The sequence below is a fragment of the Elephas maximus genome, chromosome 3, assembly GCF_024166365.1.
Source record: "Elephas maximus indicus isolate mEleMax1 chromosome 3, mEleMax1 primary haplotype, whole genome shotgun sequence".
Classification (NCBI taxonomy): domain Eukaryota; kingdom Metazoa; phylum Chordata; class Mammalia; order Proboscidea; family Elephantidae; genus Elephas; species Elephas maximus.
This window is the reverse complement of record NC_064821.1, coordinates 41,013,062-41,033,020: the sequence shown is the minus strand read 5'-3', so window position 1 is coordinate 41,033,020 and position 19,959 is coordinate 41,013,062. Positions and strand designations below refer to the sequence as shown.

The 19,959-nt window shown below is 56.1% G+C and overlaps 1 protein-coding gene across 3 annotated transcripts; it reads left to right on the top strand.

Annotated features, from left to right (window-relative positions):
• Positions 1 to 11,883: 11,883 nt before the first annotated feature.
• PEX10 (peroxisomal biogenesis factor 10) lies at positions 11,884 to 19,110 on the top strand. Of its 3 annotated transcripts, none has more exons than XM_049877655.1 (6): positions 11,897 to 12,066; positions 13,471 to 13,551; positions 14,273 to 14,655; positions 16,295 to 16,470; positions 16,544 to 16,679; positions 18,034 to 19,110. In XM_049877655.1, exons 1-6 carry the CDS (start codon positions 11,961 to 11,963, stop codon positions 18,100 to 18,102), a joined length of 951 nt encoding a protein of 316 aa, XP_049733612.1. In that variant the 5' UTR covers positions 11,897 to 11,960; the 3' UTR covers positions 18,103 to 19,110. The 3 variants fall into 3 exon arrangements, with proteins under 3 accessions (XP_049733613.1, XP_049733612.1, XP_049733615.1); XM_049877658.1 differs by lacking the exon at positions 11,897 to 12,066 and adding an exon at positions 13,048 to 13,278; XM_049877656.1 differs by lacking the exon at positions 13,471 to 13,551 and having other exon boundaries at positions 11,884 to 12,066.
• The last annotated feature ends 849 nt before the right edge of the window (positions 19,111 to 19,959 follow it).

Genomic DNA, 19,959 nt, shown 5'->3' with positions numbered 1-19,959 from the left:
AAATTCAAGCGTAAGTGAAAATTCCACCACCATCTGTCAGTTAGTCATACTGTGGTGGCTTGCTTATTGCTATGATGCTGGAAGCCATGCCACTTGTATTTCAAATACCAGCAGGGTGACTCATAGTGGATAGGTTTCAGTGGCTCTTCCATATTAAGTTTAGGAAGTAAGGCCTGGAAATCTACTTCCAAAAATAGCCAATGCAAACCTTACGGATCACAACAGAACACTCTGTCTGGCTTACTTTGGGATCAGTTGCTGTAGGAGAAAATCATGCTTGGTGAACTAGAGTGTCATCGAGGGCAAGGGAGACCCTCTGTGAGATGGATTAGCATAATAGTCATGAGAATGGACTCCAAAATGCCAACGATTATGACGATGATATAGGGCAAGGTAACATTTTGTTCTGTTGTACGTGGGGTCACCATGAATTGGAGTTGATTCGACAACAGCTATCTATCTCTTTACCTAAGTGAAAAGGGGAATTTTGGAAAGCTTTTTGTATCCACCTCTGTGATTTGTCAGCTTCCCAGTACCAAAGACTTTTCTTATGAGATCAGTGCAATGTTAATGAATGATTTCTTGATAATATATAATGAACTGAGTCAACATTTGGAAAGTCTTCATCACTCAGTGAACCAATATTTTCCAGATGACCAAAACATGGTGTTTCAAAATCGTAGCTGGGAAGAGATCCATTCAACGTAAACCACAGACCAGTGGGTGTTAAGTTAACAAAGACAAAACGTTCATGGATGTGATTTCAGGCTCTAGATTGCAACTGCCTATAAGAAACTATCACCGGTCTAGCTCTCATGTCGCATCAAAGAAGATCCACGATATCTGAAAAGACAGCATATCTATGTGAGGCTCAATTTCTTCAACTAAAACAATATAATGTGACAAATGGAATATGGAAGCAGAGAGGAGAATTCTGCTGTCTCCCATAAGCCACAAACACTGCAGGCATTTCAACAATGTAAAACAATGTCACTCTTCTCACTAAACGTTTTGTTGTGAAAAATACAGCTACTTTTCATAAAATATGTTATTTATCATAACATGTAATTAGTTTATTATTGTTCTTTTTAATGAATTCACAAACAGATATTTTTAAGTCACCAATTTAAATTTCTAATACTGTAAATATCAATTGATAGAACGAATGGCATGCTAGTCAAAAGTTAACCACCAGTTCTCTGAGGGGGGAGCCCTGATTTGAGGTGTTTGCCGATTTCCATGGTGTAAATACTCCCACCATGGCCAATTTCAAGCTATCACCATGAAATCACTCACTGATCATGGAGCTGAGATGACCAGTAGCCACTATCATATAGGACTTCCACCACACTGATAGAATTGACACAAATAACCTCAAAAGCATAGGAAATTGTAAAATATAGCAAAATAATCAGGAAGTAATGAGTCTTGTGTGTTACTTTTGTTTCTAGGTATATTTTATGTCTTGTATACACTAATTAGTTTAATTGGATGTTTAATAATGGCTGTGTTAACAACCAGCTCACAAAATTACCGGAGCTCTTGCAGCTGGCTCTTAGGAGCTGGTACTAGCCAGCTCTTTCACCCCACTGGACAGAACCCTCCTAAACAAAAGCTCTGTGCGGAACTCAACAATTAAGTGTGTACGGGGGTCCTGAGACCAAAACATTTGTGAATTGCTGACATTGATTACAAGCACTTTCAATAAACCACTAAACCAAAAGACCAAACCAGTTGCCATTAAGAGGATTGTGATGTTGTATATACCAGAAAATATGTACCAAGAAATACACACTAATAATGATCAGAATGGGTCCCAAGGGGCACAGGGAGTCTGTGGGATGGGGTAAATGGCAATCAATCAAAGCACTAATCAATCAAGAGGACCCATGGTGAGAAGGGTTACTGTCCCCTATAACCAAGGCTGGAAGGAAAATTGTTCACAAAACGGGGCTTTCTGGGTCTTAACTAGGTCTGAAGCCTGGCTCTAACTGCCAAACCCTCTCTCTCTGAGCCTTAGTTTCCCCATCTCTAAGGTGGGGTGCAAAGGGGGCCCCCAAGAGGCCAGGAAAGTTCCACCCACCCAGTCCCGCAGTCCAGAGAAGCCCTCTTCGCACTTTGGGGTCCTGGAGGGGCTCCCTGCTCTGCCCTCAGAGGCTCCTTCCCCAGACTGGGACCTGGAACACGCCTGATAGGGGCCAAGACCTTGACGACTGGGTTCAACCCGTCAAACGGAGGTGGGTGCCTGGAAGCCCCACCCTGACTGAGCATGAGCAGGGGGGTTCCTGCCTGACACCATCCTCTCCCACCCTTGCCCTCTTGGGCTCCCCAGGAGGCTCCACACCTGCTTCCCCACACAAGGGGGCTTTGTTTCCCAATCCCAGGGTGGGAAGAGGGTGTCAAGTGAAACAAGCAGCCCCACCTAGAGGAAGGCCTGAGAGGAGGGACCGGCAGGTAGACCCATTGACATGGTGCCTTTGGGTTCCATCCCCAGTGCCCTGAATGGAATCTGGAGTCTTTGTGGAGGAGATGAGGGTCCGCTGAGAGTAGAAGGAGGGGAGATGAGGTTTAGGGTGGGGGCATCCCTGTGTCCTTCCACCCAACATTATCTGAGCTCCTGACCAGTGTGACTAGGTACCCAGAAGTGCCCCCACCCCCACCCCTACCCTTGCAGCACCCAGACTAAAGGGAACCAGGCCAGCTACTACAGAGTGCCAGAGTGGAAGGAAGGTAGAAAGAGGGGCTCAGAGGAGACGGGGGTGGGGGGCAGGCTGTACTGGGGACTTCCATTAGTGAGCAGAAGGGATAGGAGCAGCTCATGCAAAGGCCCTGGGGCAGGAAGGCCCGCCTCATCCTCAGCCCTGGGCTGGCTTGGGCTCCCAGCCTGGCTTCCACCGAGGGAAGTTCGGTCCCTCCTCAAAGAATGGACACAGGTGGAGCAGAAGGAAAGCAAGACCACTGGATGATTGTCACCTCTGTGTGGAGTAGGCAATGTGTGCTCCCTGTTGAAGGTCAACTAGGAGCAGGGACTTTTCCTCCCTCATGTCCTCATCCTCACCAGCTGGGCCCCCACTGAGTTCGCTGGGGGAGGGAGGCAGGTCTTTATCAACAAGAAATGGAAAAGCCATCCCCTCCCATACCAGTTTGGGCTTCGAATGTGCACCACAAAGGCCCACGTCCACTGTCACTGGCCCACAGAGCCTAGGACGACTGACCACTCATTTCCTCCGGCCGCTTGCTGTCTCTTCCCACATGCCAGGAAGCTCAGTGATAGGCTCAGAGGACACCCAGGGCCAGCAGGCACCCTGGGTGAGCTGGCATATCTTGCAGATCCAGGAACGACTTGGCCTGGGGACTCTGCTAGGGAGAGCAAAACCCTGCATGCTGGGACAGGGCAACCAGAGCCTGCCCTCGAAGGCATACAGCCTATAGGACAGGGACAGTGAACTCAGCAAACAGGTGCCCAGACACGGCAGGGACTGACTACAGTGGGGTGCAGGATGTGGGCAGAAGGGAGTAGGGAAGGACCCCAAGGAACTGCTGGGAGGAGGCAAAAAAGCCCCTAGGTGGGCTATATAAATGCCAGTGTTGCCAGGAGGGGCAAGGAACAGGCAGGAGGTGGGATGGTTGGGTTTAGAGGGGTCTAGTTGGGGAGTTGAGGGAGCATACAGGTAGGGGCTCAGTGGAAGTAGGAAGGCAGCCAGACACTGCGGTGGTCCAAGAAGGTGGATGTGGTCAGCACCTGGACGCACCTGGATGCACCCTGCAGGCAGAGCATTGGGGTATGGCTGATGGCAAGAAATGGGGGAGGGGTTCAAGACCAAGTGGAGTCTGGTGGCTTCAAGGCTGTGGCTCCAAGGCTGAGCAAGTGGGGAGGCAGGTGTTGGGTTTTGGGTGGGAGGGGCCGGGGGCAGGTTTGGGCAGGGAAGGGGGTGAATTGTAACTCTGTACCATGGGATCGGAAACCCTGGTGGCGTAGTGGTTAAGTTCTATGGCTGCTAACCGAAGGGTTGGCAGTTCAAATCTGCCAGCTGCTCCTTGGAAACTCTATGGGGCAGTTCTACTCTGTCCTATAGGGTCACTATGAGTTGGAATCAACTCGATGGCACTGGGTTTGGTTTTGGTTTTTTGGTTTACCATGGGATCCTGTTTGGGAACAGGGATTTTCTTTGTTATGTTAATGAGGTCAGGCTGGGTCCTAAACCTAATCACTTCTGCTCTACAAGAAGAGAATAGACACAGAGACACACACAGGAACAGGAAGACAGACACAAGGAACACCAAGGAATGCCACTAGGGATGGGACGGGAGGACACCGTGATGTTCTCAACCCCAGCAGGAGCTGTGAAAGCTGGCCACCTGCAAGCCCCTTCTTCACCTAAGGGGCTCCCAGGCCTCCTGGAAAGGCCAGGCTCTGCGCCCCCACCCCACTCTGTCAGTGCACGCTCTGAATCACATCTGCTTCCAACATCTGCACCACCTACGCCTGCTCCCATGTGGGCACTTCAGTCTCCACAATGCACCCCAAGCCCCTGCCGGGGGCCGGGCACAGTGCTCACGGCTGGGGACAGAGACACCCCGGACACAGAGCTAAAAGCCTTGCAAAGCCCTGCCCTGCGGCTTGTCTCTACCACCCCGCCCTCGCCTCCCAGCAGGCCCAGTCACCCTAAGCCTGCTTGGTCCCTGCCAAGAACCCTCCAAAGCAGGAAGCACCTCTCAGTCCCCCACCTCATAGCCACCCACGTCACCCTGAGCCTGCTCAATGCCCTTGAAGTAGGGAGTACCCCTGACCCTCACCTGCCAGTACTCCACACACAGTCTCCTGGGCTCTTGCACAGCCCGGGAAGTGGGCACCTCTATTTTAACTGACACTTGGGGAAACTGAGGACAGCCAGGAGGGAGTCTCCAGGGAACTCCCAACACCCACACACACCCCCTTGGGAGTGGGTCACACTCTCCCCACTATCTATGGAGAGCCCCCAAGATGGGGCCAGCCTCCTGGAGCCCATCTGAACACCACATCCAGAATGGATGCTCTCCTGCAGGGGCATCAGGCACCAAGGGGTGCCTGAATGAGGGGATCATGTGAATGGCCAGTGCCAGCTGCTCATGAGGCCCTGTTTGGCTGTGGGTCCCACTCGGCTGTCCCTCTTGGGCCCTCCTTGGCCCTGCCCGATGTCACAGGCCACACACCTCCCTCTCTGGGTGAGGCTGGGAGGCTGGCTGCGAGCCTGCCCTCAGCCTCCCATCACCCCCAGACACCCCCACATTTGCACTGGCCCTACCTCTCCTTCCATTGAACAAGGCCTCCTTCTCCCAGGAAGCCCTCCTGGGCTTCTTCGTCCTTTAAAGGTCTTGTCCTGCCCTCAATGCTGGAACCAGCCAGCTCAGCCAAGATGAGAGCTGTGCTCACGGGGACCCCTTGTGTCCCCTTGAGAAGGCAATGCTGCTCAGCACCCCTGGCCCCACCCCCAGCAGCAGGAAAGTGGGACAGGCTCAGGTTAAGACAGACAGACCAGGACTGGGCAGGAGTCTGCACAGGCCAGATATGGCCTCACGTAGCTGTGGTTCCTTCTGCTCTGCCACAGGGACAGCGCCTCCCTGGCGGACTGTGGGGACAACTAAGGAGACTCGGCTATACTCCCAACCTGGGGTGGGGGCATGCAGGACTGATGAGGTGGTGCTGGTCTCACGCGGGGGCAGCACAAGCACTTGGGGGGTAGGGGCTAGGGCGCCTCCTCTATGCTCTAGACCACATCTGCCACCTTCACCCTGGCTCAGCCACTGTTCGCACGGCCCCACCCCCACCTCCCCTGTGGTGGCCCAGCTCCTGCTCCTGTTGGTTTCCCTGAAGCCCTGACCGCAGCCCCAGCCCAAGGCCACTCTGCAGCCTATATCCCCAGCCACACAAGAACACACTGGCCCAAGCCACGGTTACGGCCCTGGCCACCAGCCTGTGCCCGGAGTCCCCCCAGTCACTTCCCAGCCCAGCCTAGGCCCCAGGCCAAGGCCAAGGCTCTGCTTGCTAGCCTTTTGCCCTGACCAAACTCACCAAGCCCCTGACCAGGTACTGCGGTGGTCACCAGCCCAGGCCTTCTCATGGAGGCTCGGACCAGGCCAGGGTCCATACCCTGGCTGTGGCTTTAGGGCCACCTGTCTCTCCCTCTGCTCTGACAGCCCAGTGTCCCTGCTCCATCTCGGGGCCAAGGCAGTGTTGCCCTCCTCACCTTGTGCCCCAGCCGTCCCACGGAGCCCCACCTCCCCAAGCACTGTGCCCACCAGCACCCACCCCACGCTCACCCACATACCTCCAGGGCTCAGTTGTGGGGTGTCCGGGATTGCGGGCCGCCAGGGTGGTGTGGTCTGGGGTGGTTCCCAGGGCCTCCCAGGCAGACGAACCTGTTTGCCAGGTTTGTGGCCCATGCCTCACCCTAACGGTCTTGTCTCAGCATGTGGGGCCCACTCAGGGGCTCTTCCTCAGGCCCCTTTGCCCATTTTATAGCTGAAGAGGAGGGGAGGAACATGTCACTGGGGCCCCAAGCATGGGATCAAAATCACGACTTTGCCATCAGGCATTCCCCACCCCTGTGGGAGTATTCCCCAGAAGTCAGCAGGTTCCCACCTGTTCAGCCCAGTGATGCCCAATCGGTCCCATCCTGTCTTCCAGCCCCAGGGCCTTGGGACAGGCCTCCCAGGATGGTCAGCCTCCTCCAGCTTCCGGTGTGCCTCCCAGGCTGGACCCCTCTGCAGCCCAGGCTGGAAACAGCCACCCTGGGAGACCAAGAACCACCTTTTCCTTGTAGGTGGGGCAGCAAGGGATGAGCTCTAGGGGGTCCAGCGAGGGCCCTGCCCAGGAGCACCCTATGTTCAACAGTTGCTCAGAGGTCCCGGGAGCAGAACGGGGTGAGAGCATCCAGCCCAGGCAGACCCCAAGTGCCACAAGTAGACCCCAAGTCCTGCATGTGGACCCCAGGTGCCACAGGTGGACCCTGAGTGCCGCAGGTGAACCTCGGGTGCCCCAGGTAGACCTGGAGCACCGCAGGTAGACCCCAAGTGCTGCAGGTGGACCTCGAGTGCCGGGGCAGCCGAGCCCTGGCAGTGACTCACAGTGGGGCTGCCTAGGTTGGAATCAGGGCAAATGTGTAGATTCTCCTCTCCCATTTTCCTGAGCACTTATCATGTGCCAGGCACGATGGGTACAGATGGTGCAAGGCGGTGGGGAGGAAAGAGAACAGGGAATGGGAGCACGTGCGGCAGGGCTGCCCACCCACGCTCCTGGGGCCACTGCCAGCATGAGTGGCCCCAGCAAGGAACTTAGGAACGTCAGATGGGAAAACGAGATGCACGGTGGGTGTTGTAGAATGAACCGGGGCAGGGGAGGGGGTGAGTGCTGAGACCACAGCTTGCACCTTGCTCCTTCTCAAAGGGTCTGTGGGCCATGATCAGCATCATCACGAGCTAGAAAGGCAGAACTTGGTCCTGCCCAGACCCAGTGGACCCAAACCATAGACAAGAAGCCCGAGGGCCAGGGAGTTAAGATGGAAGCAGGTGAAAGCTCACCAAAAATGACAAAGACAGTGTCACTGCCAACTAGCCAAGGTACCATTGAGTCAGGGTCAGAGGCCAGCCCAGAAATGTCCCTGGTATCACCGAGTAGCTTGGTGATGAATGAAAAAAGGAAATAGCACGTCTTGGTTTAAACATCATGGCGGTCCCTTGCTGGAGGCCCTTTTGGTGATCCAGCAATGGACATCCACCCCAAGGCCAGGCTGGCCTCATTAGTCACTTCTGCCACATGCCTGTGGCCAGTTTCCCTGAACTCCATGGAGGCTCCTAGGAGCTGGAAGGGCCCGAACAAGCTAGAGGAGCCAGAATGTGTAAGAAGGGGCCCCAGGTCCTGGGGACTCAGGTGAAAGGCAGCAAGAGGCAAATGCTTTCCCCCATCCCCTCCTTGGGGCAAGAACCCTCATCCTGCTCCCACCCCAACACCAGAATCCAAGAAATGAGAATGACCCACGGACAGGACCCCCAGGCTGCATGGCCAGCCAGGGTCATCTGGTAACTGGCTTGTTGATGGGGGGGTGATCTGTGTCCCCCCAACCCTGCTTCCCTCTGAGACTCAGACCTTCACTAACCTTCAGCAAGGCTTGGGCAGTCCCCTCCTTTCCCTCAGCCGGTTCCCCATCTTTACTGTGAGGCTGGACGAGCAGCCACTCCCACTCCATCTTTGATTCTGATTCAGGTCCACCTTTCTGGGTGAGAGTGGGACTCAACGCACAAGTCTCATAAAATCGACCCCTGCTAGGTCAATTTCAACTAACCCCGTAATGAGTAGATGAGCTGATGTCGCCACCTGCTGGCCGACCTGGGATCTGACCCTCAAGTTCAAGTAATTCCTAGTAAAGGGTCCCTTAGGGCGCCAGAGGCTCTGGATGTGTGCTACCCCTGCACCCCCATAACCCATTGTCGTTGAGTTGATTTCGACTCATAGTGACCCTATAGAGAGGATGAAAACTGCCCCACAGGGTTCCCAAAGCAGTAAATCTTTTTTGGAAGCTAACTGCCACATATTTTTCCCACAGAGCAGCTAGTAGGTTCAAACCACTGACCTTTCCATTAGCAGCTGAGCATTTAACGATTGCGCCAACAAATGTCCTTCCCTGCACCCCCAAAGAACCCTAAACAACCCCTAACACCCCACATATGAGGGAACTGAGGATTAGAGGCACCATTCAATGTTGTTAGGTGCTGTCAACTCAGTTCCAACTCATAGCAGCTTTATGTACAACAGAATGAAACTCTGCCCGGTCCTGCACCATCCTTACAATCATTGCTATGCTTGAGCCCATTGTTACAGCCACTGTGTCAATCCATCTCGATGAGGGTCTTCCTCTTTTTTGCTGATCCTGTACTTTACCAAGCATGATGTCCTTCTCCAGGGACTGGTCCCTCCTGATAACATTTCCAAAGTACGTGAGATGAAGCCATCATTGCTTTTAAGGAGCACTCTGGCTGCACTTCTTCCAAGACAGATTTGTTCATTCTTCTGGCAGTGCATGGTCTACTCAATATTCTTCACCAACATCACAATTCAAAGGCTTCAGTTCTTCCTTATTCATTGTTTGGCTTTCACGTGCATATGAGGTGACTGAAAAGATCATAGCTTGGCTCAGGCACACAATACATCAATTCTTCTTCGGTCTTCCTTTTTTATTGTCCAGCTTTTGGATGTATATGAGGCAACTGAATTTACTACTGAAGATCAGAGACCACAGCCTTTGGTATGGATTACAACTCAACATAATGAAAACAAAAATCCTCACAACTGGACCAATAAGCAACATCGCCATTCAACAGCCAAGCCAATATTTGAACCTGGGGGACCCCCAGCCCTGCCTCCATGTCCTGGGAGCAAGACACTCTGGATTTCATTGTTTCATGTTCCACCTTCAAAGATGTAGTGAGGTTGGAAATTTTAACTCATTCTGTGGATAAGAGGACAGTTGGGAAAATGCAATCCTGTCCCAGGGCCAGCCTGCGAGGAATGGCGCCCTTACCGTAGTAACTGAGCTCCTGAGTCAGGAGAAGGAAATGAAAGCTCCTTCAACTTAAACTGGGAATGATGCCATGAAAACTGATATCCACTGTGCAAACCACCAACCCGGGCTCCTGGGCCAAGGACGCACACTGGGTTTCCGGGCTATATGAGAGCCAGCCAGAGAACTGTGACCCCTCCGAGTCTCTGCATGGCCATGCCCAGCCCTTGGCCAAACCCTACCCATCTGCTCCACCAAAACAGAGTGCAGCTTCTGGCCCCAGGAAACAGCCAGGGCCCTGTGGGAGGCCAAGCTTCGAAGGGACATGGGGGCTTCAGTATCGAGAAGGGACCTGTGAGACCACCAGGACATGCCCTGTTATGGACTGACTTGTGTCCTCCTAAAACTTAAGTGGAAGTCCTAATTCCTGTATCTGTGAATGTGACCCTGTTTAGAAACAGGGGTTTTCATTTGCTGGGATAATGAGGTCACACCAGAGTACGGTGGATCCTAAACCTAATCCCTTCTGAGTGGTGACTGAGTGGAGAATAGACACAGCAGGGGGAAGGCAGACGCCATGTCTACTGCCCATCTACAAGCCAAGGAATGCCCAGGGCTACCAACAAGGAGGGACCTCCCCTAGAGCAATACCCTGATTCAGATTTCTACCCTCCAAAACAGTGAGATAATAACTTCCTCTTCTTTAAAGCCACCCACTTGTGGTATTTTTCTTACAGCAGCACTAGGAGACTAAGACAGACCCCTTCCCTCTAAGGAGGTCTGTGCCTGTAGCCAACAGCATGAGGCCAGAATCCAGGCTCCTGGTGAGCTCTGAGCCTGTCCCCTTGCCACCGGCCTCTCGGTCAGTGGCTGACCCCTGGAAACGGGGTCAGAGGGGCAACAAGGAACTATAGCCGGCCCTGCCCCCATGCCCTCCACTGGGGCCTCAGTGGCTCCTCCACCCTCAGCCTTCTTTTTCCCTCCTGCAGTCCCTTATGGCTGTACTTTTGGCTGCCCATGGCCAAGCACTTCCTGACTCCTCCTCGAGACATCTGGGGCATCCAGCCGGGCACTCAGCAACACCCGCTACTGAGCCTGTGCTTCCTCAGTCCTTCTCTTATGCAACAGGATGCCCATCTCTGTGCACCCTGAGCCCCTGTGGGCTTCTGTGATTCTGTCAGTCACTCAGCAAACATCACTGAGCCCCTACCCATTGCCAAGTGCTGTTCTGGGCTCTTGTTCAGCAAAGAGCACACAGCTGCTGACAGGAGCAGAGGTTCTAACCCAAGCAATGTGGCTTGGAGTCCAGAGGGTGTTGAGCAGGGAGGAAGGCAAGCTGAAATAGCTATTAAGGTGATGTGGAACCCGAAGGGATACCTGGACTTCCAGCCTCAGAGTTGCCACAGTCCTGCTGGTGACCCCTGCCTCAGGCCTCAATGTCCCCTGGCAGTAGTACCTGGGGGTTTGGCCCCCCACACTCCACTCACCATGAAGCAGCCAGATCAGCTTTCAAGATCCAGCGATCCTACCTGTCCTCCCCAGCCTTTAGAATCAACCCCGTCACTGGGCCCTCCCCTGCCATCCTCAGCCCTTCGCCAGCCTCGTTGCCTCCATCCGCCACTCCTTGCTCGCCCACCGACACCCTGGGCCCCTGACGGTGCTCCTCCTGGCCTAGGCCCTTCCTCCTTCCCTACTCTGGCCCCATCACCCATGGGTGTCACTGAACGGACAGGCCAGGGCCTCCATGGGGGTCCTCGCATCTCAGGACAGAGCAGAGGCCAGAGGGTGAGATCGATGCCCCGGGTAGGCTGCCCGCGCTGGAATGTAGGCTCCCAGATGGCTGATGTTGGGCAAGCAACGGAATCGCTCTGCGTCTCAGTTTCCTCTTCCGTAATACAGGGCAATGCTTCGACTTCACAGAGTTGTTACCAGAGTGAAATGAGCTAATGCAAACGAAGGGCTGAACGCAGCGATCCACAGAGCTCGCAGACCAAGCTGGTAAACCGGTGCCGGGCCCTCCGGGACGTGGTCTGGCTCAGGGCCCACCCCATAACGCCCACGCCCCGCCCCGCCCCGCCCCGCCCTCTCTCGGATCTGGTCCCCGCGCAGGGCTCACTCTGCCCCGCCCCACAGCCCCGCCCACCACACCTCCCCGAACCAGAACTCGCTCCGGCACGGCCCCGCCCCCCGTCCCGCCCACAACCCCACCTGCGTCCCACCCTTAGCCCCGCCTACCCCTCCCACACCACCACTCCCGGCCCGCGTCATAAGTCTTGGCCCCCGTCCCCGCCCCGCCCCTCCCACGCAGTGACGCAGAACGTCCGCGCCGCACGCCAAGCCCGCGGCGCGCTTCGCCACCGAGCCCCGCCCTCTGGGGGCGTGGCCGCCGTGGCCTCCGAGGCCGGTGGGTCAAGACTTGGAGCAATGGCTGCCGCTGGTCCCCCAGAGGTGGTTCGCGCCGCCCAGAAGGACGACTATTACCGCGGCGGGCTGCGGAGCGCGGCCGGCGGCACCCTGCACAGCCTGGCGGGTGAGGGCGGGTGGCTGCGCTCGGACCCCGCTTCTGGGCCAGTCGGGTGGCCCCGGCCGTCCCTCTTTGCGGAGGTTCCCGCGGTGCCTCTGGGAGCGTTGTCTGATTTAGTGAGACAGTGTGTCTGAGTACCTTATTGTAGCCAGGAAGCGCCGTTGCCTGTGTGACGGCGTCGCTGTTAACTTTTGTGTTGGTCCCAGGCGCGTGGGGAGTAGAACGAGCCCTGGCACTTCGGTGGGCCGGCCCCTTTGCCCACCCGCGAGCCCTTTCTGGGCCTGACCCAGGAACCAAGGACTCACCTTTAACTTCTGCCCCCGCCCGGGGTCGGCTCACTGGGAAGTGCAAGCGGGGAGTGCTCAGGACGGAGTGGATAAAGAGTTGGACACCAGTCAAAGCTTTGCGCTTTATAGTGAAGCCCCAGTTTTTATGGAGCCTCAGCGTTCGAGTCCGGGGGTGAGAGTATTCCTGGCACCAGGAACAGAGCTACTGGCAGGAAGAGTGTTGGACAAGTTTCTGGGGACAGTCAGGCCCCTGTTTGGAGCAGCTGAAGTGAGGCTGGGCCTGCCAAGTAAGGCCTCGAATGCCAGGCTGGTGGCTACCAGCAAGTTTTGAATGAGAGGGTGACTTGACCAAACAATTTTTAAAATGTGTATTTATTTTACAACCACTTAGCACTTACTTTGTGCCAGACATTGTTCTGGGTGTTTTACAGATATTAACCCACTGAATCCTCCAGGCAACCTCATGAGGGAGGACTTGTTATTATTCTCTTCTTACCAATTGTCATCGAGTCAACCCCAACTCATGGTGGCCCCTTGTGTGTCAGAGTAGAACTGTGCTCCATAGGGTGTTCAATGGTCGTGACCTTTCCAAAGTAGGTTGCCAGGCCTTTCTTCAGTGGTGCCTCTAGGTAGACTCAAAACTCCAACCTTCCAGTTAGCAGCTGAGTGCTTAACCATTTGTACCCCCCGGGGGAAATTGAGGTTCTGGAGAGATTGAGTAACTTGCTTAAAGTCACACAACTTGGAGGTGGGAGGGCTGGGATTGGACCTGTTGCTCTCAGCTGTGGTCTCAGGCAGTGCTCTTGGAGCACTGGACCTGTCTTTTCACGTGGCCCTTCTGGGCATCCTGGCAAGGGAGGTGGCTGCAGGTGGAGAGATTGTCAGAAGACGCCCTCAGTGGCCCAGGCGTCAGACGGGGGAGCTGAGGCAGGTGAGGACAAAAAGTGGTGCAGATGCACATGTCAGAGTGGAGGCCAGCAGGAGGGGGACAGCGTGGCTCAGGGCAGCTCAGACCAGGGGAGGACTGGGACTTGCCGGGCCTGGCAGCTGGAGGGAGGGGTTGTGTCTAATCCTTAGACCCTCCCTCACACCTTAGTGATAGCCTTGTCGGTTCTCCCCTCAGGTGCAAGGAAGTGGCTGGAGTGGAGGAAAGAGACTGAGCTGCTCTCCGACCTAGCCTACTTTAGCCTCACCACGCTGGCAGGTGCAGTGCCCTCAAGACCTTGGAGTGAGGGCCCTTGGGTGGATGAGCGGGAGGCAGAATACCAGGCAGAGGGGTGTGCAGGCAGTGAGGCCCTGCAGAGCAGTCGGCGTCTGGGGCCAAAACCCACAGTCATCCTCTAGTGGGAGAGCTGGCAAGCGAGGCCTCAGGACCACAGACCCACTTTCAGCTTCACCACAGGCCACCACATCCCTCTTAACTGGCCCTGTCCTCCACATGGGACCCCCAGTGAGTCCTGCTGTCAGGCTTGCACCATGGGTGGGAGGTGGACGATGAGCAATAAGGATCACCATCGCAGAGCCCTAGAAGCACTGAGTGCTTTAGAGGACACGACACAGGGCGCAGTCGGCTGCATCTTTAGGAAGAGCACCTTCCGAGTGGCAGAGCAAACCACCACCGAGGAGGCCTGAGAGGACACGTCCTCAGTGTGGTCAGGGACCAGCAAGGTGGCAGTGTAGCTGGGGAAAGTGAGGGGACAGTGCTTTGTGGGGACTTGGCTGTTCTTCCAGAAGTGGGCGCCATGGCCCACCACTGGCCAAGATGAGATCCAAGGGGAAAGAGGTGGAGGCAGGGCGGCCTGTGGGGAAGCCTCAAGTCAGAGAAAATGATGCTGGCACAGGCCCTGGAGACAGCAGTGAAGGGGTGGGGAGCAATCCAACCTGTAGGAGTGCCTGGTCCCTCATGAGGCATCTGCCCCTTCCAGGCTACCAGACCCTTGGGGAGGAGTATGTCGGCCTAGTCCAGGTGGACCCATCCCGGCGCCAGGTACCCTCCTGGCTCCGCCGCAGTGCACTCATCGTTCTGCACACAGTCCTGCCCTACGTACTGGACAAGGTGCTGCTCCACCTGGAGCACGAGCTACAGGCCAACGGTGGCACAGGGCTTGGTGCGCGTGGCCGGGCGGGTATGCGGCTCTGGGTGCACCGGCACACCGCCTGCCTGAGTGAGCAGCAGCGGAGGGCACTCCTGCAGGCACTGCACGTCTTCTCAAGGGGCCTCACTTGCCTGCGGAGGCTCCATGTCGCCTGGTTCTACATCAGCGGTGCCTTCTACCACCTCGCCAAAAGGCTCACGGGCATCACTTACGTAAGTACAGCCAGGCCACCTGTGGCCCTGATACTCGGCTTTAGCTCCTCTATGTGTTGCTGGCTCAGGCCCAGGTGGGCAGCCCCATAACTACACAGCAGTCACTCCACTTTGGGCTGGAGTCCAAACCCTCAGCTTGGAAAACAGTGTGGTTTGGTTACGGTTTGCTAGAAGACACAGGAAGCCTGATTTCCGTGAGCCCTGCGCGATGTATCAGCCATTCTCCCTGCGGCCAGCACAGCTATCCTGTCAGTGCCACTCTGTGCCCTGGGCCCTGCCTTCCTGATGGACTGCTGCACACAAGCCGGGGACAGTCCATTCACAGCTCAGGGGCGGGGAGGGGGCAGCAGCTTGTCCTGGTTCACCCAGACAGTGCTGGAGCACAGACTTTTGGCCAGGTCCCAGCCACACCTGCTGCCCTCCTCACTGCTCGGCCCTGACCCCAGCTGTGTCTGCTGCCCTTCTCACTGCTTGGCCCTGGCCCTAGCCATACCCCCACGTTCATACCACCCTGACCAGAGATAGTTAGCAGTCTCAGGGTTAAGTCTTAGCAGACATCTTCCCAAGGGTCTGTATAAAGTATCACAGGATGACTCCACAGTGCCAGCATCGCTGCAGTCCTCCCTGCCCTGCACCCATTTCTCGCCTGTCCCTCCCCCAGCCCTGCCACCTTGTCTATTCTTGGTGATGGCTTCCTGCCTCACTTGCTGGGAGACAGAGCCCTGGGAAACCCAGGGTTGCAGGCATCACTGGCTGCAAAAGAGGCCGGAAACCGAGGGTCCCCAAGGGCCGTGTGCTGTGCTAAAACGGGGCATCCATCCCACAAGTTTCTAGCAGCCCAGCCACACTAGTCTTCAGGGTAGCACCTCCCCACATGCCTGGACATACCTTCCCAGGCCGTTTTACCTCTTCATCAACTCACCCTCTGACATCAGGGTTGCCAAGGAGCAGTCTCTGGACATTACTTCCAAACGACACTCACTCCCTGGCAGCCACCCAGCCTCTGGCCCTGTCCCCATCTGCACCAGTGGCTCCGGATGTCTGACCCTCCTCCCTGCTGGGCACCACAGACCCACATGGCCTCAATGGGCGCCAGACTGGTCCTCTGGCACACAGCCTGCCTGCAGCATTGGGCTGCTTCTCCACAAACCTAGGAGCCTTCGGTGGGCCTCCCACGCCCAGTCCATCAGCAAGGGCTGCTGGCATGATGACCCCCACGCCTGCGGCCTCTGCCCCAGTAGGAGCCAGTGACCTGCTAGGGCTTCAGTCCTACAAGGCGATTTCTCGGCTTTCCAGCAGTCCCCGACATGGCCTCCCCCGGTGCTCTTAGCTCACTTACTGGAGAGACTTTCCCTGCTCACCCAACCCCTCCCCGTTACTGATGTGGCTGCAGCTCCCCCAGCACAGTCACATCTGGCCATGCGTGGGTGCCACCTCTCCCTCCCCCCCCCCCGCCCCCGTGGAACCGTGCACTCCAGGAGGGCAGGGCTGGCCTCAGTTGCTTTCGGGGCCCTGTGGGAGGGCTTCCTGGGAGGTGCTGGGCACCAGCATGGGCCGGGTGGTCATCAGGAGAACGCAGACACTGTGGACACAGAGGCCTCGTCCTCTAGGGTCCTTACAGGCCACCCGCCTTGTGCAGCTCCGTACCCGCCACCCACCCAGAGAGGAGCTCAAGGCTCGCACTACCTACAAGCTGCTGGGGGCCATCTCCCTGCTGCATCTGGTGCTCTCCATTGGGGTCCAGCTGTACAGCTTCAGGCAGAGGCAGCGGGCAAGGAAGGAGTGGAAGCTGCACCGCCACCTGTCCTACCGCAGGTATGCAGTGGGCAGGGGGCAGAGCCGGCTCTGAGGACCGTGTGGGTGCTCACCTCCATTCTGCCCCGTCTAGGAGCCATGTGGAGGAGCGGGCCACCCCCAGAAGCCCCCTGTGCACGCTGTGCCTGGAGGAGCGTCGGCATGCGACAGCCACACCCTGTGGGCACCTCTTCTGCTGGGAGTGCATCACCGAGTGGTGTAACACCAAGGTGGGCACAGCAGGCACGGGGCCAAGGCACAGCATGGAGCTGCTCCCTGGAGCCCCTGCTGACACCGCGGGAGGGTTGGCATCTTTCCAAACCTCCCAGTGAGTCGGTTGCAGGGCCACACTTGGGGTCGATGTCTGAAGTTGTGCGTGAAAACTGTGTTGAAGCTAAGCTCTGGGGCAGCTGGCACAGTCGTTTCCACCCCTGGAAAGTGAGTGGTGGGCGGAGAGAGCCCGGGTGGCCACACCCTAGCTCTGTGCCCCTGGCACCTCTCCACCTTTGTATTCTCGGTGCTCATGCATTTCCACAGGAGACGTGGCCTTGAAGACGTAAAGAGGCGGGACCCTGGGCATAGTGACCAGAGCAGAGGACACATACATGTACTCTCTCAGAAGTAGCCCCAGGCCATCGATGCCAGTATCCCTCAAGAGTGTTTACAGAGGTCTGAGTATGACCAGTCCTGAGACCCATGTGGTCTGCATAGAATAAGTCCTGTTCACCCCACCTCACACAGGCAGAACACTGCTTATCCTCATAATGTGAGCTAGTAGAACAATCCAGAAATAAGGGGTTAGAGCGGCATCTGGCTTAGTTAGAACCTGGCACTCTGGGCTGCAACGTGGCCAGCTCAGCACGTCCAGGGTCCTGGGGGCAGCCAGGTGGACATAGCTCTGGAGGGCATCTGCTGTGGGGAGATCAAGTCTGTAGGTTGCGGGCAGCGCTCGGAACTGTCCTCTGCTCAAGCTGATCGTCCCCAACAGGCAGGGTCTCATCCCCTCGTGTGTGTAGCACCCCAGTGTCCATGACACAGCCAGCTGCCCAGTGCCGGCACGTGTGTCCTCACACATCCAAGGCAGCAGTGACAGAGGTTAGAACGCACTCCTCCCATCCACCACCCACCCCACCTGGGCCAAAGCCTTTGCATTTGAGGCTTCTGGGAAAATGCCTGGAGCCCTGGCGGCGTAGTAGTTAAGAGCTATGGCTGCTAACCAAAAGGCTGGCAATTCAAATTCACCAGCTGCTCCTTGGAAACTCTATGGGGCAGTCCTACTCTGTCCTATAGGATTGCTATGAGTCAGAATCAGCTCCACGGCAGCAGGTTTTGTTTTTTGGGGGAAAATGCCTGGAGCTGTTTTGTAGTAAATGAAGGAGGCAGAGATGTGTTTGTCGGTACCACGTGGAAACTAGAGGTCACTTGAAGCCAGGGCACTGGCATGAACCCGGGTCTGGCGAGGGTGCTGAGGAGAGGATGCCAAGCAGCCCTCCCCAGCGGTGGGGTCCCACCAAGACGGTGCTGTGGAGGGGTGGGGTGGAGCCTGAGCTACCTGCCCAGCAAGGGACCTTTTTTCTTCTACAGATGGAGTGCCCCCTCTGTAGGGAGAAGTTCCCGCCCCAGAAGCTGGTTTACCTACGGCACTACCGCTAGTCCCGTGAGCCCAGCGAGGGCCGGAAGCACCCGGAAGGAACTGTGATGTCTTCAGTGTGAGGAGAGAAAAACATATTCTCGAGATCAACTTTACTCACACAGAAATGATAAAATCCTAACTTTACACTTTTTGTCACACAAGACCTGGCAGCAGAACTCACATACAGGGAAAAGGTGACGCTGGCTGGAGGCTGCAGACCAGGTGTTCAGGGCTGGTGTTAGGCAGACAGGCTCTGCTCACTAGATCCAGCAGAGCCAGGGGCTGACAGCATGAGAATCCAGCAAGGGGGGAATCAGAGGGCACCTCTCCAGGCCATGTGGTACAATTTAAACAGTTAGTTCTTCAGGAATCTCACCTAATTGGACGTTTTAGGTTTCCTTTCCTTCCTCAAACTCATCAAGAGCTAACTTCAGAAAACAGGGCAGAACAAAAGCGTATTCACTTATGAGACAATTCCAGTATCAGGCTCACTATTGGTGGCTGTGAACTGTTTAAGTGCTCAGAAGGTAGTGTCTGCTTTAGACAGCGTGTGGGTAGATCGACCCCAAATCAGTGTCCTCCAGACCAGCCAGGCACCCGGACAGGCTGGGTGTCAGGAGCCCATGTGTGGCCAAGCATGAGAAGGAAAGCAGGGGTCCAAGTGCCTCTCCACATGCAGCGCTGGCACCCACCTCACTACATGCCAGCAGACAGGTGGCTGGACGTAACACGGAGGCTCCTTCCACACAGTACCGTGCGGCCTCGCAGCGCTGAGCTCTCGACAGGACAGAGCGCCTACTCAGGGCTGGCCCAGCAGGCTTGAGGGAGGTTTTTGTTCTCTTACTGACCAACTAACCACCACCACCACCCTCTCCCTTAGAGGCTCTGAGGACTGGGGAGAGGGTGCCTCATGAACCAGTGTTCTCAAGAGGCCCTGGGGAGCAGGGCAGCTCCTTCCCCAGGTGTCTCCGTGGCAAACCAGCACCTCTTGACCCCCAAATATATGCTGTTCTTTTTTTTTTTTTTTTCAGGTTTTTCAAACTAACTTGTGCCAGAGATGGGACTAGCCATCCGGAAGAACTAGTTCCAGGGAAAGGTGGCAAATTAAGAGCACAGGGTGAGCTGGAGAGGCTTTAAATATGCAGTCTAGCAATGCCCCATCAGCCCTCATCCATACCTAGTGTCCCCTACTGGCCATGCCCAGCAGCACAACTTTAGACAAGCAGCTCCTCCAGCCAGGCCTTGTTTCTGACCGTGTAGGACACGGCTGTCCAGGAAAAGATAATCCATGTTCCTAGGTTAATACAGGCCAGCATGCCAAAGACAGGCCGCCATTAACACCAACCACACTGAGCCACATTCTCCAGACAGGGCCATGAGGGCACCAGCTCAGGGTCCCAGAGGAAGGGCAGGTCAGCACCAGAAGAGTGCTTCCCACTGCTGCAGTAGCCTGATGCCGTCATTCCTGTCCACATCGATGCCCTGACCAAGAGCACCCTTGCCCCCACATTGGAGGACTCAGGGGTTACTGGGAGTACTGTAGGAAATGAAGTGCTTCTAAATATGGGGTCGGGTATACAAGGGTCCCTGAAAGGCACAAGGAGCTCAATTCAGAGACAGAACCCGGTCAAGGAAGAGCCAAGCATTGGCACATTCAACGTCTAAAATCATAGGGCTGACGGATGGACGGCTCAGAGCAAACCGCCCAAGGATCCAGAAGGAAGTTTGGCAGCTTGCGTATCAGTGTGCACCCTGTGACGAGACGCACGTTTCCCACTTCTTCTGTCATCAGCAGGGAGCAGGCACTTGCCCGCTAAACCACCTCTGTGCAGGGAGAACACACTCGCCCACTGGGCCACCCCCACGCCGGGAGCTGT

Bases quoted from the DNA above. Each gene is read 5' to 3' on its own strand.
- PEX10 (XM_049877655.1), top strand. From the start codon at position 11,961: ATGGCTGCCGCTGGTCCCCCAGAGGTGGTTCGCGCCGCCCAGAAGGAC. The intron at 13,552-14,272 runs GTGCAGTGCCCT...TGCCCCTTCCAG, and splicing joins TAGCCTCACCACGCTGGCAG to GCTACCAGACCCTTGGGGAG. The intron at 16,471-16,543 runs GTATGCAGTGGG...TGCCCCGTCTAG, and splicing joins CGCCACCTGTCCTACCGCAG to GAGCCATGTGGAGGAGCGGG.